Source organism: Loxodonta africana, chromosome 2 (assembly GCF_030014295.1).
Source record: "Loxodonta africana isolate mLoxAfr1 chromosome 2, mLoxAfr1.hap2, whole genome shotgun sequence".
Taxonomy (NCBI): domain Eukaryota; kingdom Metazoa; phylum Chordata; class Mammalia; order Proboscidea; family Elephantidae; genus Loxodonta; species Loxodonta africana.
In genome coordinates this window covers 66857080-66882336 of record NC_087343.1, presented here as the reverse complement: position 1 = coordinate 66882336, position 25257 = coordinate 66857080, and the positions used below count along the sequence as shown (strand labels likewise).

General features: G+C 36.7%; 1 protein-coding gene across 2 annotated transcripts in view; it reads right to left on the bottom strand.

Annotated features, from left to right (window-relative positions):
• The window catches only part of IPO11 (importin 11), a 244545-nt gene that overhangs the window by 128429 nt on the left and 90859 nt on the right, over positions 1–25257 (bottom strand). For both annotated transcript variants that reach the window (XM_010588166.3, XM_064272370.1), the window contains exons 13-20: positions 22803–22893; positions 20929–20976; positions 20036–20141; positions 10495–10621; positions 9170–9203; positions 8928–8968; positions 7554–7670; positions 3298–3411 (exon numbers count right to left, since the gene is read on the bottom strand). In XM_010588166.3, coding sequence (XP_010586468.1) covers positions 3298–3411; positions 7554–7670; positions 8928–8968; positions 9170–9203; positions 10495–10621; positions 20036–20141; positions 20929–20976; positions 22803–22893 — 678 coding nt within the window. The remainder of the gene's footprint in view (positions 1–3297; positions 3412–7553; positions 7671–8927; positions 8969–9169; positions 9204–10494; positions 10622–20035; positions 20142–20928; positions 20977–22802; positions 22894–25257) is intronic.

The window sequence follows — 25257 nt, the reverse complement described above, 5'->3', positions numbered from 1 at the left end:
GGTGACTTAACCATCCAAACATTTTAATCCAGGTACTGCTGTGAAGGAATTATGCAGATGTGATTAAGGCTCTAAAGCAGCTGACCTTAAAATACAGAGATCATCTAGTGGTCTGATCACTGCAGAGAAGTTTTACTAAAAAAGGTTGAAACAGCAAATATTTTGTTATACATATATATACTGACCACAATAAAATAAAGCAAGAGCTTTCTCTGACATTGCAAAGGGGAAAGTCAGATTCAAAGCATCAGAAGATTTGACACATAAGCATTTGAAGCTGGAGGGAGAGCCACATGTCAAGGACTATGGTTGGACTCTAGTAGCTAAGAGGGGCTCCCAGCTGAGAGCCAGCAAGTAAGCTGAGGTCTCAGTCCTGCATCTGCAAGAAACTGAATTCCTCCAACAACTTGAGAAACATGGAATCAGATTCTTCCCCAAAGCCTCTAGGGGAAAATTTAGTCTGATGCCTTGATTTCGCCAGTCAAGGCCCTGAGCAGAGAATCCAGATGTACCTCATCTGGACTTCTGACCTACAGAACTGTGAGCTAAAAATGGATGCTGTTTTAAGCTGCTAAGTTTGTGGTAATTTGTTACACAGCAATAGAAAAGTAATATACTAAGAAACAAAATTATTAAAGCAGGGGTGGGGTTTTGGGCGATGCTTGTACAAGAAAGAAATTTAAACATGATACGTACCTTAAAAAGCATTTATATAGTTGTAAAAATAAAAACACTAAATACTCATCTAACTTAAATTACACCATAACTACACTGGGAGTGTGGCAATGTGGGAAACGTGTAGGTGTTGGCTGGTAGGTAGGGGCTGTGAGTAGGAGTGACAGAGGAATATAAAAAGATTAAATCCTCGTCTCCTATACAAGGAAGTCAAGAGATAATGCCTACAATGCTTAAATCAAGGATGAACAATATAAGTCAGTTATTTACAGCTGAACAGGTAAAACCTAAGAGATCCGGCACTAAGAGTCGAAAATGGGTTCTTCCATCACACAGGAAATGGAGAGAAAAAGGGGCAGGGTACTGCTTGTTTTCATAAAAAAATCTTCAAGAACTAACCCCATTAACTTATACACATGTAAAAGGGATTCATACATAACCCTCAGAACCCACTGGCATTGAGTGATTCCAGATCACAGCAACCCCAAGCGCTTCACAATAGCAATGTGCTCCATGGGGTTTTCAATGGCTGCAATCTTACAGAAGTAGACGACCGGGACTTTCCTCCACAGCACCACTAGGTGGATTCAAACTGCCATCCCTTCAGTTAGTACTTGAGTGCAAACCATTTGCACCACCCATGGACCTGATTAATATAAAAACCTTAAAAAAATAAAGCACACCGTATTTTCTCATGCCTAGTTGGCTTTACACATGTTGGTCGATTTGTCTAAAATATGCTTACAATTTCCATCCTTAAACAACAATTAATATCTCCTATTTAACACCAACACTCTTTGGGTACTACGTCTATTAAGAGGGCTCTGACGTTCCACCTTACCCTCCAGTCTGAGATACATAACATTCTATGTGCCCTTATAGAACTATGCTCTTACTGCTAAAAGAGCACTTAACATGACTGTTTTTAGCGATCCATCATCCCCTAGACAGCTACCTTCACAAAGAGCTTGCTCTATTCATTTCTGTATCCCAGGGCCCAGCACCATGTACTATGCACTGCATGTATTAACAAATGCTTATTGCATGAGTGAATGCCTATTTCCACTGAGGCCAACTACTGTAGGCTAGAAAATTTACCCTAAGCCAGTTTTCACCTTCCCCAGTCAAATACTATCAGACTCTGGTCCCCAGGTTTATAGAAAAAACAAAACAAAAAAGAAAAACATCAGTAGCTGCCTATTAAGTGTTATCAGCCAAAAGATGAGTGTTTTCCATAAAAGGCAATTTACCAATAAACCTTAGTATGATCTTCTCAAATTACAGAAAAATAAATTTTAAACTACAATCTCCGTTTTAATGTTAAACATTATATACCTTCCCCAAGAAGGATGATTACTTGCTTGGAACCTTACACCTTTGACCTACACAAATACAGAGAGAACCGACATAGCATAATTAAAGAAAAAGATCCTATACACTCCCAACATTCCATATGGGTTACTCTAGTTTCCTAACATTTCCTGAGGTAACTGTCTGAGGAGATAAAGAAGAGGGGGTGAGAGGTGGGTTTCACATCTCCCTCATAAAACTCCCAAGCTGAGTCTAAAAACACATTTTGGCAAAGAAAAAATATAAAAAATCTAAGGATTAGCCTTTGTTCTGTTATTCACAGATGCAAACTAGGGCTAGCCACTTACCTTCTTTTAGCCTTTGACTCCTTATCTAAAAAGGGGATATAATCTTTACCTTACAGAATTCAAGAATTAAAGGGCAGAGAGGAAGAGTCAGATACTTATTAAATGCATCGCTATTAATCTACCTAAAACTGCCTCATCTAGGAATTTGTAACCAACTGGTAAAAGTTATCCACATTTACAGAAAGAATGAGTTCACGTTTCAACAAAGTGTCCAGGTGCCTGGGAAAGGTTTTTTAAACAAATGTTATTCAGAAAATTTTAGAGTAAGAATTCTTAATTTAGAGGCAGATTCCTACCCACCTCACCCCACCCCCACTGAAAAATCTCTTAAACTTCAGGAGAGGTCAGAAGAATTATTTGAGCTTCCCTGCACTGAGATAGTCTCACTCTTGGTCTTAAGCTCCTTCCTCACTATACTCGCACTGTCAGGCTATATTTCACTTTAGCAGTTCTAATGAGAAGTATAGTCCAGTTCTCTCTCTCAAGTTTCGGGTTTCTGTCTACCTGCTACACATCCCCAACACTTCAAAGTCAAAATATCTGAAGTCAAATTCACCCTTCTCTTCTCAAAAGCAACTCATCTGTTTTCCTGCCTTCTCAATTTATGAAAGGAAAATTTTTTATTTAAAGTCAATTAAAAAAAGGTGGGCATAGTGAGTAAGTTTATGCAGAAAAGCCCTGAATATCAGGGAAACTGCATGCAAGGTACAACGAGCTAAACAAATCATGACAGTCTATCATCACCAGAAACAACTAATGTAAAAACTCATTTAAAGAAAAAGAAAATACTCTTTGGATGTCCTCAAAAAATATTCAAAATAAACATAAGAAAGTTGTTCTTAAAAGTTTCCAGATCACACATGAAAAAACATAAGAGTAAAACATGAAATCTTCCACAAATCACTGGAAACAATTAAAAAAAAAAAAACACGAGACTAAGAAATTCTGTGGAGAAGTGACTTACCTGAACAAGATGAATTAGTGTTGTCAGAATAGCACATCTCAGCATATTGTGTTCTTCACTCTGCTTCCAAAGAAGAGGCAGATACTGTACCAAACATCCTACATATGGTCGGATCTATCACACAACAGAAACAGGGCAAGGAACAGAATTTTATTACTAAAGAAGGCGATTTACTTCGAGAAACACTGACAACAGCACTATAAAATCCCAGGCAGCAAATATTTAATATTTATAGGATGCAATGTATTAAGCATATATCCTTTTAAAGATAAATCAGAGATTAACTACAGACACAGGCCTCTTTGGTAAATGTTTCTAAGCAATTTTAAACAAGTACCACATTTATTTAATGAACAAAAACTTAGGAAATATAAAATATAGTGAAGACGGTCACTTCTTTGGAGATTATTAATAGGAAATGCTGTTATATCCTGATTCCTTTTTAATAAAACAGCTTACCTAACCAGCAATTACACTAGGTTTTAAAAAGAGCCAGCAACAATTATCTGATGGGCATCTTCTAAGTGTTAGGCCCTGTAGGCAAAGCACTGGAAAGAAAAGGGTGTAAAGAAAAACATATAAACCTGAAAACACAAAAAGATCACAGCAATGATAAAGGTGTACATAAGCTGTAGTCGAAACACAGGAGAAGGAAAGCATTTTCAAAGGATAATACTGTTAAGCCCACTATGGATTAAGTTAACCATTTAAAAAATATATATCCTGAAGCCCAATACAGCTTGACAGTGAATTTCTTGAAAAATAAAACAGATCTGAACTGAAGCTGGACAGCTCTTCTGCTCCAGGCTTAGAATCACAGTATTTGAAACTGCTCTGACAAAAAAAATCTTCAGTGATGAAACGAAAATATTACATCTTCACAGCTTCAACACTACCTATTTCAATCCAATGGATTATTAAAAAAAAAAAAAAAGATTCCAAAAAAGGTTACTGTTTTCTTATTCTGCTTCTGAAATATCATATACTAAATGAGTAGCAAGAAATATGTAAGATTTGTCTTCCCTCCTGCAGGTCTGAGGATTGCAGAAAGATAAATATTTGCTCAAATATTTCAGTGAGATAAAACTGAATATTAACAAACGCTTTAATTACATTACCTTATTTTCAAAATTTGAACCATACTGTATTGTAATAGTTAGTACTTACTGAGCACTTACTCAGTTTTGCTAAGTGCTCTATCTCAAAGACGACTCCAATTAGCTGATGAAAGCAGACCAATTAATACATGAAAACTGAGGTTTCAAAATAAGTACCTAACTCTTTCATACCCAACTATAAACAGCATGTAACAGAACGCTCTACTGATAAGGAAAATAAGCTGGTTTTGAACAAATAGAGAATAAGGAGTGGCAGAAGGGAAATATATGTTATGTAAAACCAAAGTACCCAGTTACATTTTAAATATTGTAAAAAAAAAAAAAAATTTATGTTTCAATCCTAACTATTCATTAGAATATATGATGTTCTAAATTAAAATTAATGCTTCTAAAACATTATTTCAAAATTCACCAATAGAGTCACTGTGGAAAAAGATTTTTTAAAAAAGGCTGGGGTTTAAAGAAGACCAGAGTAGTAACACAACAGCAAAACGTTCCAATAGGCTGAGTACATAATTGGGACAACTGGGAAAATGTGAATACAGGCTTGATATTAGGTAACAGTATCGCATCAATGTTAAATTTCCTGAGTCTAAACACAGTATTATGGTTCCAGTGCAAGAGGAATATACATCTCCTAAGAAGGAGTGGTCTAATACCAGGGTAAAGTATCATGATGTCTGCAACTAAAGCTCAAAGGGTTTAACAACAAAAAGTCTATATATGTGCATAGATACATAGTAAATGTGGTAAAATGTTAGTAACTAATCCATCTAGGCAAAGGGTGCATGGGTGCTGACTGTTCTGTTTTTATAACTTTTCTATGTGTTTGAAATTTTCAAATGAGAAGATGTGAAAGAAAAAATATTACCCATAGACAATTCTGAAAATAATTACCAACCACAGTTTTCTGATAGGCCAATTATCAATTACTTGCATAATATTTTAAAAACAAATGGAATTAAGAACGTTTATATACATCAAGCTAAATAACACTAACACTACAATAGAAGTTTAGCAATCAGTGTAGCACAACTGAGGTGAAAACATACATTAAACGTACTGATCTTTTGGTACCCCTCCCCCACCAAAAAAAAAAACAGAATGGAGGGAGTATTATGCGTATTATGGTCTCATTAGTTAGTTCACATGTAAGGAGATCTCCACTTTCCTTCACAATCTATTACGGAAAACACATGAAAAATCAAGTATGTGACATTTTAACAAATGTTTTAACAAGGGTTCCAACCCCACGGGGTTTCAAAAATATTATAAATTCCTGATGATGCGTCCTCTTTCAGACACAATTTTCAACAGATATTTAATATTTCACACAGGCTTTTATTATTTTCCATTAGAAAGCACAAGTCCAAGACTGTCTGCCTGACATCATGCCTGATCATTTCCATCTTTTTTCTAACTACATCATCATTACAGGATCTTTGTATTGGGATAATTTAATTGTACATCTTCACCTCCTTTTTCAAAAAGTAGACAAATATAATATTCAGATAATTACACACTATGGTACAAAGCTAGTAACTTCACTAAAACTTAAACTATTTTGTGTCAGAAAGCACTACTGTAAGATGGCTCAAAGTGTTTGCAAACTAGTGGACAAAAATCCAACGTAGCATACGGAAGATTATTGTAGGGTATATAAATGATGGGTTTGTTCAAAGGTTAACACAGGAAAAAGTCCAAGAATGAGACTGCTGAAAATATTTTTCTTAACCATTTCTTATCTTAGTCCGAGTTCTGAATATAAAAATTATTATTGGATAAATACATCTTATTATTACTTACTGATGATACTGTCACCTGAGCTGCTTAAGCTATTTGTGTTCTGAAGAAAAGAGTGTGGATAGAAATGCAAAAGCATTTTTAAATTTACTAACCAAGAAGAATTTGAAACTTTTGAGGTAAAAGGTTTAGTTAGAGGTTTACAAAGACATAAGTAAGAAACTTCATTTCTACACAAAGAAAAACATTTTTCTTTAAGAAAGTTCCACTAGCCAAATGATATCCAAATAAAATTATAAAAAATTACCAAATTTGTTTTCATCAATTTTATATAAATAATAATTTTTGCAATTGTACAGTATTCTAAAGCATACTGGATATCTATAATAATTGAAATAATTTCAAATTATCCATGAAACATTGTGAAATAGGTGAGCTCAGGATTATCTTCATCATTTTATACATGAGGAAAAAAAGGTTAAAGACCTTGCCCAAGCTAAATAGCAAAGTCAGGGACTTGAACTGAGGTCTTCTGGATTGCAAAAGCAGAATTATGAGCCTGAAAAGTATAAGCTTTTGAATAAAGATAATAAAGTTAGTTAAGATGATGAACTGTCAAAATCCAATAACACTTAAAGCAGGCTCAGTTGTCAGAATTCACTAACAGCAAATCCAAGAGTAGACTTCAAGTCTGTGGACTCCAAATCAATTATCTTTCACCAATATCTCACAGATTCACCTTAGTGCTTTTCAAACAAGGATATGCAGTGGTGAACTAGGGTATAAGAAGCCACATGATAATTACAGTGCAGCTTCCCGGATTATCAATTTGTCCCAAAGATTAAAAATGATTAGGAAAGCTGAAAAATTTAACCGTCAAGAACTCTAAAAATCAAAACCAGACCCACTGCCAACGAGTCAATTCTGACTCATTATATTTATATTAAATCAAACGGATATAATGAGGACTGGACTGAAAAACTAACTTAATTTTTACAGTAAAAATAGCAGACTTCTAAGAAAATTTATGTTTGCTGCCATATACCTGTGGGTATGCCCTTAAACACACTGAATTTTTATAAGTATTATTAAGTGTAAACAGGGTTTGCTAAGGGGTAGAAATTTCTGCTTTCTAAACATCTTTATCTTGCTGATGCAATTTTTTAAATCCTAATTTTCTTAGTGATTTTATTATTAAATCTCAAGAGTATAAATGTCAGTTTTGAATCACATGTAACTAAAATCACAACCTATAACTTGGAAGCATCGTAATAAATGTTTTAAGTTTTAAACAATGTAGGTAAAGCAAAGAAAGTAAAGATGTTAATGAATTGTACACATATATACTCTACTCACCTTTCTGACATTTATTTTCATGTTTTACAACAAAATTACCTGTATGTTGACTCTTTCGATCACACAAGAAAGGACATGCAAAACATGCATCTTTGTGTCACATTCTGTAACTTGTTGCAGTAACTGAAAAAGTAGTGTGAACATGGTTTCCAAATACTGCAGATAGGAAATAAAAGGTTCAGAATAGAAACGTAAAAACCTCTACATACATGCAGACAGAAATAAAATTAAATCATAACATCAAAGCAATAAAAACCAAACAAACCGAAAGCTAAAACTTTTAGCATTCAAAGTGTTCAAGCTGCCGATATTTAAGACAGTGATTTTCTTCATTGCTGCAAAATGTGTCTGTTTTATAAATAACATTTTCAGAAGAAAACTGTCTAAACTGTGTGTTTCAACATTACACTGCTAAGTAAACTGTTTACAGTGTCTTGTCATTGCTCTTCAACATATGCCTGTTGCCAATCACAAAATGTTTTGTTTTCAAGGCTTACTAATTAAAGCAAAAAGAATACCAATTACTGCACTCACATGCCAGCTGTCTGCGGCCCTTTACATATGCTGCATGGAGACATACATTTACATAGATCATGTACTTGTTATTGTAAGAATGGCGGTCTGCTATTAGGAAGCAGAAAACAAATACCCAACGCTATGAAAATTACGTTAGGAAATAACAAATTATAAGCTGCCAGATACTTTCATAAAACAAACATTTATTCTTTCAGATATTCAGTTCATTTTTATACAGATTCCTAAAATACACTTCTTTCATCCAAATATAAGACAGATTCTTTTATTAAAGAAAAATCACTGTTCTACAAGTTTCTCCATCTATGGCCCCCAGAAGAAATACAGACATCATACAACTTTGTTCTCACCTAGTTCTCTTAAAAAGAACACACACTTTCACCCCAGTTTTATTGACATATTTAACAAGCGCTTACTGAGTATAAATTATGTGAAAACACCATGCTAGGTGCAGGGGGTATAGTCAAGAATAAAAAAATTAGAAAGACTTCATATTCTGCTCTTCGAGAAATTTGCAATCTAGTGTATGATACAAATATATATAAACAAATAATACAGGTGGGTAACCTAAGGAGTAAAAAGTAACATACATACATAAAACCAAAAAACTGATGTTTTACAATTGTGAGAAAAGAAAAAGTTTAGGAGTCAACTTCAAAATAAATGACAAGATAGCTAACATAAATCAACAGAATAAACAGTAAACTGAGCAGAACAATCATTGATAGACGTTAATGACCTCAAAAGAATCCAATATACTTTTAAACTGAGCTTTAATAAATAACAGATATATGTTACTTGCTATAAAATAATATAAAACTTCATGTTCCAAAGACATAAGCAAAAATTCTTTTAAAATCTGAAAATAAGTATTCTTACCGGTAGGAACTGATCAGTTCGAAATTCAAAATCATCAACAGGTGAAGAGCAGTTAAGGAATACTGAGAGCTAATATATGCAGTTTATCAAGATAAAGTGTATATAAAACAAATATAATAAATCAATCAAAATTATATTTAAACTATCCCATAAAAAAATTTCACAAAATAATTCTCAATTTTAAAGTGCTATTAACAAAATTCTCTGTGATGAAGTCTTTTTTTAGATTTCTTAAAGGATATTTAACTTCAGAGTTGTAGCTGTTTCGATACGGACCTAAAAGAATGTACAGCATAACTTTTTAATCATTCTAGAATTATTAAACATCATTAATAGCAAAAGGAAAAAACTTATTCCAAATCAATTTTTTTCATTCTTTTTGTTAACATTAAAGTCACAGAGCATGTTAACATCCAGAAATACAAGATAATCCCCTTATTTTACACTAAGGCCTAAAAATATGAGGTAGTGTCTAGTCCCACCCTTCTCTGTTTCACAGAATTTGCTTAAGAAGCCTTTAATCCAGTGGGTACTTCCGGGAAGAAAGATCATTTGTCATAGATGTGTAAAGACGGTGGGACTGAGAATAGCATGTAGATGATGCCAGAAGAAGAGGAACAGGAAAGCAAGGTAGTTTTGGGGAAGCTAGGAAATACATAAGTGAAAGGCGAGGGAAGAATAAAACAGGAAGAAAAGAAGAAAGAGGGAAAGAGAAAGAGCATTAATTCTCATCTATAACCTCAATTACAGTAAATCTCTGAAATACTCAAAAGATATACCCTGAGATCTTCTAAATTCCCAAGTTCACATATACAGAAATATGTAGGTGTCTGTATCATATAGGTTTGTACAAGCTCCTGACCCTCTCAAATCATATTTTCTTTATGAATCAGCAAGATACCTGGGCAATTCATAACAACATTATCTCCTCATCTTTCAGGTTTTACTCCTGACTTGATCAGCATTTTGGTACTGGCTAACACTTACAATTTCTACTTTAAGTAACGTGATCCCAAGCCACAACTAAATTCTGTATTATACTTTTTAAAATAAATCTAAAACTCTTATATACTGGTTCGGAGTCATTACTTTCTTAGATGCTATTCTTCCTACATCTGTAATAAAAAAACACCAAACCAAACCTGCTGCCATTGAGTCAATTCTGACTCATAGAGACCCTATAGGACAGAGAAGAACTGCCCCAAAGGGTTTCCAAGGAGCAACTGGTGGACTTTAACTGCCAACCTTTTGGTTAGCAGCCATAATTCTTAAGCACTACACCACCAGGGCTCCACATCTGTAACAGCAATTGGTTTTCTCTCTGCAACCATTTACACACAAAGAGAGAAAGTTTTCATCACTTTACAGGAGCTTCTGAGGTCTTCAGATGCTGATTAGAAACATTCACCAAACGTTAAATACTGCCAAATCCACACCAAGGAACATAACCACGCAAATGACAGGCCACAAACATTCTGAAGAAAGATGAACACCATTTCTGAATTTGAACTTTAACACAGGATAAACTTTAAAAAATAAGCTATTTTAAGACATTTAGGCAACATACCACTAAATCTTGGTCTTGAAGTAAGTTACAAATTGCCTCATATAGCATTGGTCTTAAGTCAGACTTGAATTTCACAGAAACCCACTGACCAATGAGCCAGATCACCCTGCGTCGCAATGGCTTATACCTAAAGAAAAGTCATGAAATAAAAATGTTAAATAATTTAAGAAGCCTATTTCACTGAGTGCTTTTAGTCATTCTAAATCAAAATGTAATAAGAAATGCAATACCCATTTTTTACATAAAAGTTCAAAAGCTACCTCTAACTGTACCATAATATAAAATATTAACAGTAAATTTCCAACCTAAGTGAAAATTCTTAGGTAGATATGTTATAGCCCTGATTCTTTTGCATTAAAGAAATGTAACATAGATGTGTACATAAAAACTAAGTCCATTTCTATTCCTCAAGTAACCAAAAATAGATAACCAGAATATGTGTAACTAGCTAATACCCAAACCTAAGGTTGGAGGGGACCGAAAAAGTCATAATAAAGGAGCTCCAATATGTAACCATTCCATTCCAATTCTGTTAATTCCATAAAGATTATTTTCAGAACACTGTGAGAGACCTCAAGGCTTATATATAATATTCACATGACCTTAACAATAATTTCACCTAAACTTTCTAACTTTACAGGGGGTAATCAATACAGAATATAACTAAGATTATCAAGCATAATGATATTTATAAAAAAGTATTTTTTTTTCTTTTACTATGGTCAATTTTGCTAAGGTAAATAAAGGTTCTTTAGGTATGCGTCTTAGTCATCTAGTGCTGCCCTAACAGAAACACCACAAGTGGATGGCTTTAACAAAGAGAAGTTTATTCTCTGGCGGTGTAGGAGGTTACAAGTCCAAACTCAGGGTGTCAGCTCCAAGGGATAGCTTTCTCTCTGTCGGCTCTGGAGGAAGATCCCTTGTTATCAATCTTCCCCTGGTCGAGGAGCCTCTCAGGATCAGGGACCCAGGTCCAAAGGACACACTCTGCTCCCTGTCCTTTCTTGGTGATATGAGGTCCCCAACTCTCTGCTTGCTTCCCTTTCCTTTTACCTCTTGAGAGATAAAAGGCGGTGCAAGGCCACACCCCCAGGAAACTCCCTTTACACTGGATCAGGAATGTGACCCGGTAAGGGTGTTACAATCTCATCCTAACCCTAACATAAAATTACAACAATAAAATGGAGGACAACCGCAGAATACTAGGCATCATGGCCTAACCAAGTTGATACACTTATTTTTGGTGGGACATACTTTAATCCATGACAGTAAGGAAGTTAAATTATCTGTTTCCTAGAATTTCACATACTAAATTCCCTCCACAAACAACTGCCTCCTTTGCCATGAGACCAGAAAAACTATTACTAAACATTTTGATCAAAGATTCTATACAAGAATCCTGATCAAAACAGGGAAAATGTAAAAGAGAATTGCAAATTATCATGGACTCAGACTTTCTGCAGCCATGGAGGCTAGACAAACCCCCAGAACTACTGCTGTGAGATAATCTTTAAACCTTAAACCGAAAGTATCCCCCTGATGTCTTCTTGAAACCAAAAAATAGTTTAGCTTAGCTAGTGGAAGGTATCTGCCTTGAGCATTGTGCTCTTTTGAGAACTACCTGTATGGGATCAAGTTGACAGAAGCAACTCAACAGTCTGGATGGGAACCTCAGGAGTGAGTGAGTTTGTATTGGTAGGGGAGGAAACAACTCAGAGGAGGGTGAGAATGGCTGCACGACTTGAAGAATGTAATCAACGTCACTGAATTGGACATGTAGAAACTGTCAAATTGGTGTATGTTTTGCTGTGTATATTCTCAACATCAAAATAAATAAAATATTAATAAAAAATAATTCTACATACTATTTCTTGATATTATATAAATTTAAGTGGCAAAATGATATACATTTATATTCTGCATGTAATACGACATTGTTTAGAAAATCGCAACCTTAAACAACTACCAAGCACTAGAAAGAATCATCATTAAAGTTGAAATATATACGGACAAGTGTTTTCTGCCTTCAAACACTTTATAACACACCTAAAAAAATTAAAGAACGCAAAGATACATGTATACTAGGGTTTTAGAAAAGTTAGAGAAAACAAGGGGAGATGGAATTTGAGCAATCCTTTAAAATAAACATTATTGGAAGATACAATTGGTCTCAGTCCACATGGAACAAAGGAGAATGAAGAACACCAAAGACACAAGGTAAGTATGAGCCCAAGAGTTAGATGGGCCACATAAATCAGAGACTACATTAGCCTGAGACCAGAAGAACTAGATGGTGTCCGGCTACAACCGATGACTGTCATGACAGGGAATACAACAGAGAACCCCTGATGGACAGGAGAGCAGGGGGATGCAGATCCCAAATTCTCATAAAAAGACCAGGCTTAATGGTCTGACTGAGACTAAAACGACCCCAGAGGTCATGGTCCCTAGATCTTTTGTTACCCCAAGACATTAACCATTCCTGAAGCCAACTCTTCAGACAGGGATTGGACTTACTAGACTAGGAGACAGAAAATGATACTGGTGAGGAGTGGGTTTCTTGGCTCAAGTAGACACATGAGACAATGTAGGCAGCTCCTGTCTGGAGGGGAGATGAGAAGACAGAGGGGGACAGAAGCTGGCTGAATGGACATGGAAATACAGGGTAAAGAGAAGGAGTGCGCTATCTCATTAGGGGGAGAGCAACTAGGAGTATATAAACCCACTGCCGCTGAGTCAATTCTGACTCATAGCAACACTATAGGACAGAGCAGAACTGCCCCATAGAGTTTCCAAGGAGCACCTGGTGTATTTGAACTGCTGACCTTCTGGATAGCAGCCATAGCACTTAACCATTATGCCACCAGGGTTTCCAGGAGTATATAGCAAGGTATATATAAGGTTTTGTATGACAGACTGACTTGATTTGTAAATTTTTACTTAAAGCACAATAAAAATTAAAAAATGAAAAAAAAAAAAACAGGTTTGTAAACAGGGGCTTTCCTTATCATTTACTTATGGAAGTAAATGAATAAACGTTATTCATTCAAGGAATCTTTGTTGAGTACCCACAATATAGCAGACACTGTGCTTGGTACTGGAGCTATAGAGATGGGCCCTCCAGAGGGCTGACAGTGTAGCAGAGGAGGCATCATAGAGAAACATTTCCAGGAAGCGTGATAGGTGCTGTTCTATGGGTAACCCAGGCCCCATTTCTGAGAGCGAGACAGAGACAGAGACAGAGAGAAGAGAGAACAAGAAGTTCCTTAGCTCTTAATAACATTCCAGGTCCTGTTCTGGTGCCTCCTGTTGATAAACCATCCCTCTCTGCCCTTATGCTGGGAGTGGTGCAAACAATTAAGAGCTCAGCTGCTAACCAAAAAGTTGGAGGTTCAAGTCCACCCAGAGGCATCTTGAAAGAAAGGCCTGGCAATCTACTTTAGAAAAATTATCCACTGAATACCCTATGAAGCACAGTTCTACTCTGATACACAGGGCATTGCCATAAGCTGGGATTGATGCAACAGTAACCAGTTTGATGGTTTTTTTGTCTGTCTGTTAATTAGATCATATCAGAGTAGGGTGGGGTCTAAATCTAATCACTTCTGAGTTAAAAAGAGTATATTACACACGGAGGTACATACACACGGGGGAAAGACACACCACATGAGGACTGTCTACAAGCCAAGGAACTAAGAAACACCTGGGATCACCTATAAGAAAGGAATTGACATGGCTGAGACCCTGATTTGGACTTTGAACCTCCAGAACTATGAGACAATGAATTTCTGTTCTTTAAAGCCAAAAAAAAAAAAAAAAAAAGATAAACATTATTGGGCAAAAAATGAGAAAATGTCATTTCAAGGGACAGGAACTTTTTGAACAAAGTCAGAGAGGTGGAAATAAACGAGACTTAAGAAAAGCATGGAAACCCTGGTGTCGTAGTGGTTAAGAGCTACAGCTGCTAACCAAAAGGTTAGCAGTTCAAATCCACCAGGCACTGCCTGGAAATTCTATGTTTCTGTCCTATAGGGTAGCTATGAGTCAGAATCAACTCGGAGGCAACGAGCTGGGTTTTTCTTTTTTTTTTAAGTAAAGCATAATTTTTAGACTGAGACCGTTGGGATTACCACACTGAACTCTCTCTTCTGGATAAAAAGAATGACCCCCAGGAAGGTACATTCCCAGGACACAGTCACTTCAGGGCAGAGTCAAGATTAGATGTCAGTTTGTTCCTCAAAATATGGTCTCTGGACCAGCAGCTCGCTAGAAGTACAAAATCTTATGCCCAGACCGAATAAATCAGAACTCGCATTTTAGCAAGATCCCCAGGTGATTCATACACACACTAGTTTAAGAAACAATGGTCTAGGCCAGCTCTGTCAACAGAAATATAATTCAAGTCAAACGTGCAATTTAAAAATTTTTAGTACCCTCACTAAAATAAAAAGTAAAATTTTAATATTTTACTTATCCCAACATAACCGAAATACTATCATTTCTCAACATGTAATCACTGCATATTTTACAGAGCTTCAGTTTTTAAATTTAAATTAATTAAAATTCAGAAGTCATTTCCTCAGTTGCACTAAGCATATTTCAAGTGCTCAATAGCCATACATGGCGAATGGCTAAAGTGCTAGACATTACAGGTCTAAATTAAATAGCCTCAAGGGCTTAAAGATAATCAAACCACAATGTCTATTTCCTCACTGAAGTTTTCTCCCCATCAAAGACCCAATAACCCCCTGAGGGCAGAGGAAGAGTCTATCTTATTTCGCCACTGGCTGTACAGGACCTGGCAAATTCCAAGTGCTAAAAAAGCTGTTAATCAAATAAATGAATAGAGAAATAGCTACTTGCTGGTCAAAACTACTTTTTACTTATAAAGAATCTCCAGCTCTGTAACTCTGACGTTAAATATTTATAAAATGATCCACATATGGGTGGAATCACAGGCCTTCTATTCATTTATTAATGTACTCAACTAAGGTAGTCATCTATTATGACACGCTAGGTATACAGGGCCACTGATAAATGAGTCAGAATCAGCTGGACAGCACACACTACAATTCTGATAGGCACTAAGTAAACAAAAGTAAATAAACAGAACTGCACATTTTTTTTAAAAAAAGCCATCTGGAATATTTTTTTAGTGTCTAATTTCAAACTCCTCAACATGTCTGTCAGTTTGTCATACTGTGGGGGCTTGCGTGTTGCTGTGATGCTGGAAGCTATGCCACCCGTATTGAGATACCAGCAGGGTCTTCCATGGACGACAGGTTTCAGCTGAGCTTCCAGACTGAGATGGACTAGGAAGAAGGACCAGCAGTCTACTTCTGAAAAGCATTAGCCAGTGAAAACCTTATGAATAGCAGCGGAACACTGTCTGATATAGTACTGGAAGATGAGCCCCCCAGGTTGGAAGGCACTCAAAAGATGACTGGGGAAGAGCTGCCTCCTCAAAGTAGAGTCGACTCTAATGACACGGATGGAATAAAGCTTTCGTGACCTTCATTCGCTGATGTGGCACGTAACAAAATGAGAAGAAACAGCTGCAAACATCCATTAACAATCAGAACCTGGAACGTATGAAGTATGAATCTAGGAAAATCGGAAATCGTCAAAAATAAAATGGAACACATAAACATCGATATCCTAGGCATTAGTGAGCTGAAATGGACTGGTACTGGCCATTTTGAATCAGGCGATCATATAGGCAACTTGAAGAGGAATGGTGTTGCATTCATCATGAAAAAGAACGTTTCAAGATCTATCCTGAAGTGCAATGCTGTCAGTGATAGGCTAATATCCACACACCTACAAGGAAGACGAGTTAATACGACTGTTATTCAAATTTACGCACCAAACAATAGGGCCAAAGATGAAGAAATAGAAGATTTTTATCAGCTGCTACAGTCTGAAATTGATTGAACATGGCGATCAAGATGCATTGATAATTACTGGTGATTGCAATGCGGAAGTTGGAAACAAAAGAAGGATCAGTAGTTGGAAAATATGGCCTTGGTGAGAGAAACAATGCCGGAGATCAAACGATAGAATATTGTAAGACCACTGACTTCTTCATTGCAAATACCTTCTTTCACCAACATAAACGGCGACTATACACATGGACCTCGCCAGATGGAACACACAGAAATCAAATTAACTACATCTGTGGAAGAGACAATGGAAAAGCTCAATATCATCAGTCAGAACAAGGTCAGGGGCCGACTGCGGAACAGACCATCAATTGCTCCTATATAAATTCAAGCTGAAACTGAAGAAAATCAGAGCAAGTCCACGAGAGCCAAAATATGACCTTAAGCGTATCCCACCTGAATTTAAAGACCATCTGAAGAATAGATCTGATGCACTGAACACTAGTGGCTGCAGACCAGACGAGTTGTGGAATGACATCAAGGACATCATCCATGAAGAAAGCAAGAGGTCACTGAAAAGACAGGAAATAAAGAAAAGACCAAGATGGATGTCAGAGAAGACTCTGAAACTTGCTCTTGAGCGTCGAGCAGCTAAAGCAAAAGAAGAATTGATGAAGTAGAAGAAGATTTCAAAGGCCGTCTCGAGAAGACAAAATCAAGTATTATAATGAAATGTGCAAAGAGCTGGAGATGGAAAACCAAAAGGGAAGAATACGCTTGGTGTTTCTCAAGCTGAAAGAACTGAAGAAAAAATTCAAGCCTCGAGTTGCAATAGTGAAGGATTCCATGGGGAAAATATTAAACAACGCAGGAAGCACCAAAAGAAGATGGAAGGAATAGACAGAGTCATTATACCAAAAAGAATTAGTCGATATTCAACTATTTCAAGAGGTGGCATATGATCTGGAACCGATGGTACTGAAGGAAGAAGTCCAAGCTGCTCTGCAGGCACTGGTGAAAAATAAGGCTCCAGGAATTGATGGAACATCAATTGAGATGTTTCAACAAACAGATGCAGCGCTGGAGGTGCTCACTCGTCTATGCCAAGAAATATGGAAGACAGCTTCCTGGCCAACTGACTGGAAGAAAAAAAAAAAAAAAAAAGGATCCGTATTTATGCCTAGTCCCAAGAAAGGTGATCCAAATGAATGTCGAAATTATAGAACAATATCATTAATATCACACACAAGCAAAATTTTGCTGAAGATGATTCAAAAACAGCTACAGCAGTATATCGACAGGGAACTGCCAGAAATTCAGGCTGGTTTCAGAAGCGGACGTGGAACCAGGGATACCACTGCTCACATCAGATGGATCCTGGCTGAAAGCAGAGAATACCAGAAGGATGTTTACCTGTGGTTTATTGACTATGCAAAGGCATTCAACTGTGTGGATCATAACAAACTATGGATAACACTGTGAAGAATGGGAATTTCAGAACACTTAATTGTGCTCATGAGGAACCTTTACATGGATCAAGAGGCAGTTGTTCGGACAGAACAAGGGGATACTGATTGGTTGAAAGTCAGGAAAGATGTGTGTCAGGGTTGTATTCTTTCACCACACCTATTTAATCTGTATGCTGAACAAATAATCCAAGAAGCTCGACTATATGAAGAAGAACGGGGCATCAGGATTGGAGGACGACTCATTAACAACCTGTGTTATGCAGATGACACAACCTTGCTTGCTGAAAGTGAAGAGGACTTGAAGCACCTACTAATGAAGATCAAAGACCACAGCCTTCAGTATGGATTACACCTCAACATAAAGAAAACAAAAATCCTTACAACTGGACCAATGAGCAACATCATGATAAACGGAGAAAAGACTGAAGTTGTCAAGGATTTCATTTTACTTGGATCCACAATCAACAGCCATGGAAGCAGCAGTCAAGAAATCAAAAGACACACTGCATTGGGCAAATCTGCTGCAAAGGACCTCTTCACAGTGTTGAAGAGCAAAGATGTCACCCTGAAGACTTAGGTGCGCCTGACCCAAGCCATGGTATTTTCAATCGAATCATATGCATGTGAAAGCGGACAATGAATAAGGAAGACCGAAGAAGAGTTGACGCCTTTGAATTGTGGTGTTGGGGAAGAATATTGAATATACCATGGACTGCCAAAAGAACGAACAAATCTGTCTTGGAAGAAGTGCGGCCAGAATGCGTCTTAGAGGCAAGGATGGTGAGACAGTGTCTTACATACTTTGGACATGTTGTCAGGAGGCATCAGTCCTTGGAGAAGGACATCATGCTTGGCAGAGTACAGGGTCAGTGGAAAAGGGGAAGACCCTCAACAAGGTGGATTGACACAGAGGCTGCAACAATGAGGTCAAGCACAACAACGATTTTAAGGATGGCTCAGGATAGGGCAGTGTTTCGTTCTGTTGCGCACAGGGTCAGTATGAGTCGGAACTGACTCAAAGGCACCTAACAAGCAAAAAGAACAAACAAATCTGTCTTGGAAGAAGTACAACCAGAATGCTCCTTAGAAGCAAGGATGGCAAGACTGCGTCTTACATACTTTGGACATGTTGTCAGGAGGGGTCAGTCCCTGGAGAAGGACATCATGCTTGGCAGAGTACAGGGTTAGCAGAAAAAAGGAAGACGCTAAACGAGGTGGATTGACACAGTGGCTGCAACGAGCTCAAGCATAACGACGACTGTGAGGCTGGCTCAGGACAGGGCAGTGTTTTGTTCTGTTGTGCACAGGGTTGCTATGAGTCGGAACCAACTCGATGGCCCCTAACAACAACAATTTTAAACTAAGAAATAATTTATAAAACTTTATCATTTATGAAACTCTTTTTATTTTATATGGATATATATAGTTTAGAAAACTGTTTAAAAAATAAAAAAATAAACCTTTGATTTTAGTCATTCAGCACTTAAAACAATGAGGCAAGTTCTTAAATGTATATAAAACTTATGCATGGGGCAAAATCCTACTAAATGTCAGAAGGATCTATACTGTTGAATTAAAACTCGTTAGCTTGTCGCCTTTCAGTCAATTCCAACTCATAGCGACCCTATGGGACAGAGTAGAACTGCCCTATAGAGTTTCCAAGAAGCGCCCGGTAAATTAGGCATCTTGATAAGAGCCTAAAGTGTGTTCAAAATGCTTTGGCCACCTCTCCACTCTCTCCCCAAATACTTGCCATATGCTGTCTGTGATCCCAAAGCAGTTACCATTTGTACACGTTATTTTAGTTGGTTTTTCAATTCTGACAACATGCCCAGATCTTCCTAAGTCTCCAAATGGTTTCCTTTTGTGCATATTGTCTTCCTGGGTCCCAGAGACCTCTATTTTTCCTTTCCATAACGTCCTACTTCTTTTCTCCTGCAAACTCTCTTATATAGCATCAGATACTTCCTAGGTGTCACAATTCACATTTGAAGTAAAATAACAAAACAGTAATCTGTTTTGCTTACTTATCAGTTATGAAATTCACAGGTCTATTCCTTTCTACACTAGCCACTACCTGCTTAGTCATATTGTGATTTTTTTTAAAGTGTAACCAATTTTAATGCCGTATCTTCCTTAGAAAATTAATAAGGTGAAGTAAGTATGTAACAAAACAAATTTTATACTTGCCTATTGTGAATGACCTGTAGTTCTGGAAGAAGCTGGTTTTTAAACCACTGATCAAAATCAACACTGTCAAACAGCTCGTAAGCAGCTAATCCCACAGCATTATACACTGAGGAGAAAAATTTTTTTTTATTTAGATACAGGACTTTTAGTCAATTATTATATCTTATGAATAGAAAATGCTAAATGTCTTCATGTAAAAGCTAAGCATTAGGGACTATTTTGAAATACGTATATGTAAGTAAAGGGAAATATGCAATGTTAATCATGGAAATTATTTATATAGACCATTTTAGAACATTATTTAAGTAATTTTACTGTTTTTCCTAAATACTCCCTAGTGCCTTCAGAAACAATAAAATTCTTTTAGAAATACTTAAGTCAAATTCAAAAGTTTCCAAATGGATGTGATATTATCTGACTGGCCCCTGCTTATCTCTCTCCAGCCTACTCTTTCCACCATTCCACAACCCCTTAACCTCCATGTTCTAGTTTAACCAAAGAACTCGACTCAAAAAGTTAGCTGTACTTTCTCCTCTTAAAGTCTTTGTACACACTGCTCCTTCTGCCTGGAACCCTCTTTCCGCACCGTTCCCTTTCACAGCTAACTCCTGTTTCCTGTGTTCTCACATTAGACTTCTCCAGCAGCCTTTTCCTTAGCACATGAAAACTAACTTGTATTTTTCCACAGCACTACCTGATTACTACCATTGTCAGCATGAATCATCCTGTTCTATGTTGTAATTAATTGTATACTTACTCAGTTATCTACCCCACCAGATAGCTGCTGTTGTAGCTAGGCTTGTACCCCATCTCTCCATGCTCAGAACTTGCCACAAAACAGACTCAATCTATTGAACAAATAAATGTTTCTAAATCGCTTAAGTTTAACATACCAGCATCTTTGATTAAGAGTGCATTCATATCTTCCACATTGGTGGGCCCTGAAAAGATAAGCATCAGTAAAAGTAAATAAAACTAATCTTTAAACTTAAAAAAAGGTACTTTTTATTTTAAACTCAACTTGTTTAGTTTTCTAATCGTATATAACATATTGGGGAAACGACATAACAATAATTCTGTAACCTACATAATACTCTTTCCTCTCCAACTCTTGCCTTGTCTCAAGGCGTTAGATGCAGTAAGAAAACTGAACAGATTTAGTCCAGCACACAGTGATCTATCCCAGACTTTGACCTTCAGAATTGCTCTGCAATCTTTTTATTCATTTCTTGTTGACCCATCACAGTGCCCCCAGGGCTATCCTAAACATATTTAATTCCTTCAACCCCATAATTTTCACAAATTGGCACTGTCCCTTACTTCAGCGGCCATCCAATACCCTAAATTTCCCTATTATCCACAGAAAATATTCAGCTTTGCTCTGTATTTTTTAGGAAGTAGCACTCCTCAACTGGATCTGGGAACTAGGCAGTCACTCCCTGTGTTCCTTCCCATTTAACAGTGCCCTGGTCTTTATCAGTGCCAATCTCTCTTCAAGTCTTACTACATCAACTCTCCTCCCTCTCTTTAGCTCTTCTATTTCTTTATCCTCTTACTACTACAAACAAAATCAGAAATCTCCTGTCCTGCAGGAACTTCTCTATTGCTGTCATTTCTTTGTATCACCACTCAATCCTTGATTCCTTACAATTTAATTCCTAACCAATCTGACAATTTTATTCTCTCAGAGGATTCTGCTGCCTTCTGCCTTTTACAATACTTAACACTTCTGACAACATGCTCTTCTCCAGGATACACCCTCATACTGCTCTTTGTATGTCTGTGATAGTTTGTTTTTTGATTCTTTTAAAGGGGGCTTTCCCTTTCCTCATATCACTACAGTTCAAAGTCTCAATTTCTGTCCTAGAGCCCCTTTTCTTCTACCAAGGCTCCTTATAGATACATTCCTAAAGTGTATCTCCATCAACAGTCTCTACTAACAAGACAACTGTTCTGTCTATTATCCAGACTCAAAAGTTCAGAATTATCTTTGATAATTCTCCCTTATGGCCAACAAATTCAATCAACTGCCAAAAAGTCAATAACCAAATTATTTACTGAGTATACCAAGCACTGGGAATAAAGTGTGAACAAGAGACACAATCGCAAACTCCTAAAACTTACAGCCTAGCAGCAAAGTCACAAATCATAAATCACTGTCAAGAGCTAAATAATTACTTGTGTACAAAGGACGATGATCAATTGCCATAAATTTCACTTCCCCATTATCTCTTAAATCTATCATCTTCTTTCCTGTCCCACTGACACCATTCCAACTTATATTCTAACCTTTTCTCCCACTACTTTCCAGAACATGCTCCAGATTGACTGTTTCCCCAAGCAATATACTTTACTGCCTGCTACATGCATGGTGGTTAAGAGATTGGCTATTAACCAAAAGGTCACCAGTTCAAATCACCAGCTGTTCCTTGGAAATCCTATTGGGGCAGTTCTACTCTGTTCTATATAGGGTCACTATGAGTCGGAATTAAGTCGACAGCAATGGGTTCTTTTTTGTTTGTTATTTGTTTTTGTTTATGCTGCTATTATACTGCTATTATAGCAAAATCTAACTACATATTCCAAACTATAATTCTAGGCCTGTCTTAAATGCTACACCTTTAGGAAGGCACATTTCCTTTCTTTCTCAATTCATATTCATTACATGACATAGGAAATAATGCATTGCACATATCTGGCCCTCAAACCATTCGAAATGAACATTAAATAAATGGATAAATTAAAAGTATCACAAAATATACCTCACCTTGAAGTGTCTGCATCATTTCTAGAAGTACAGGAGTAAGAGTTTGATTATATTCATGGAATATATCTATAAATAATACTTCAGTGCAAGGCTAGAGAGGAAAAAAAAGACAAATTCCTAATAAAAACAAAGGTATATTATACTGAATAATTCTACACTAAAACAAAGCATACATATTCTTAAAATCCTAAAGCTTTGAAAATGTTTGCAATTCTTGATTTGTTTTTGTTCAAAATAATCACTATTTTTTTTTATAAAGACCACCATGGGAAGAATTCACGTAATCATTTAATTCACAAAATAAGGTTTAATAGCCCAATCATTTTGGTACTACAAATTCAAAAAATTAAAGCTACAGAACATAAATAGGTTACATTATTAATTAAGCATAATAAATTAAATCATTCTGGGGCCACATTCGTTTATAGCTTCAGTACTATAAATGATGAGAAATTAATATCTTAAAAATTATATACTTTCTTAGTAATGATATAAACAATAACAGCAACTTATGTATTCAATCCACATGAAGCAGTATCCTTTTAACAGACACAAAGAATAACAGAAGACACGGTGTTAGCTACATAAAAAAGCAATTCATTTTGTTTTTAAAAGCACTGAATCACTAGTTATTTCATAATATAAAGAAATGATGATTAAATTTTTAAGGTATTGAGCACTACACTTAAAAAAATCTTACAGACACACACACTGAAATATATACAGATGAAATATATGTCATCTCAGGGATCTGCCTCAAAATAACCCATGTTTTGGGAGAGGAGTGGTATTTATATAAAACACTAATCATGAGCTGATAAATGATAAACTAAGCTTTGAATATAGAAGGTTCTTGATATAATTCTATTTTTTAATACGTCAGAAATTTTCCACAAGAGAAAAAAAATTTTTTTTAATTTTTATTGTGTTTTAAGTGAAAGTTTACAAATCAAGTCAGTCTCTCATACAAAAATTTATATACACCTTGCTATACACTCCTAGTTGCTCTCCCCCAGTGAGACAGCACACTCCCTCTCTCCACTGTGTATTTCCGTGTCCACTCAGCCAGCTTCTGCCCCCCTCTGTCTTCTCATCTCCCCTCCAGACACACAGTCTCATGTTTCTACTTGAGCCAAGAAGCTCACTCCTCACCCGTACCATTTTTCTATCTTATAGTCCAGTCCAATCCCTGTCTGAAGAGTTGGCTTTGGGAATGGTTCCTGTCTTAGGCTAACAGAAGGTCTGGGGTCCTTCTAGTCTCCATCAGACCATTAAGTCTGGTCTTTTTACAAGAATTTGAGGTCCGCATCCCACTGCTCTCCTGCTTCATCAGGGGTTCTCTGTTGTGTTCTCTGTCAGGGCAGTTATCGGTTGTAGCTGGGCACCGTCTAATTCTTTGGGTCTCAGGCTGATGTAGACTCTGATTTACATGGCCCCTGGGCTCATAATTACCTTGTGTCTTTGGTGTTCTTTATTCGCCTTTGGTCCAGGTGGGTTGAGACCAAACGATGCATCTTAGGTGGCCGCTTGCCAGCGTTTAAGTCCCTAGACGCCACTCTCCAAAGTGGGATACAGAATGTTTTCTTAACAGATTTTATTATGCCAATTGACCTAGATGTCCTCTGAAACCATGGTCCCCAAACCCCGACCCCTGCTACACTGGCCTTTGAAGCGTTCAGTTTATTCAGTAAACTTCTTTGCTTTTGGTTTAGTCCAATTGAGATGACCTCGCCTGTACTGTGTTCTTTCCCTTCACCTAAAATAGTTCTTGTCAACTACCTAATTAGTGAATACCACTCTCGCCCTCTCCCTCTCTCTTCACTCTCGTAACCATCAAAGGATATTTTCTTGTCTGTTTAGACTATTTCTTGAGTTCTTATAATACTGGTCCCATACAATATTTGTCCTTTTGTAACTAATTTCACTCAGCATAATGCCTTCCAGATTCCTCCATGTTATGAAATGTTTCACAGATTGATCATTGTTCTTTATCAATGGGCAGTATTCTATTATGTGAATATACCATAATTTATTTATCCATTCATCTGCTGATGGGCATCTTGGTTGCTTCCATCTTTTTGCTATTGTAAACAGTGCTGCAATGAACATGGGTGTGCATATCTCTGTTTGTGTAAAGGCTCTTATTTTTGTAAGAGAAAATTTTTAATAATTAAAATATTGAATTAAAAGAAAATTTTAAAGCATTAATAATTTTACCGGTTTAAACCTAAAAACAGTAATGTAGCTTTTTAAAAAAACAATGACTAAACTAATTATCTAGGAGCCCTGGTGGTCCAGTGGTTAAGCACTCACCTCCTAACCAAAAAGTCAGCAATTTGAAACCACCCATGGCTACATGGTAGAAAGCTAGGACAATCTGCTTCTGCAAAGATTACTGCCTAGGAAATCCCTATGGGACAGTTCTACACTGTCCTATAGGGTCCCTGAGTCGAAA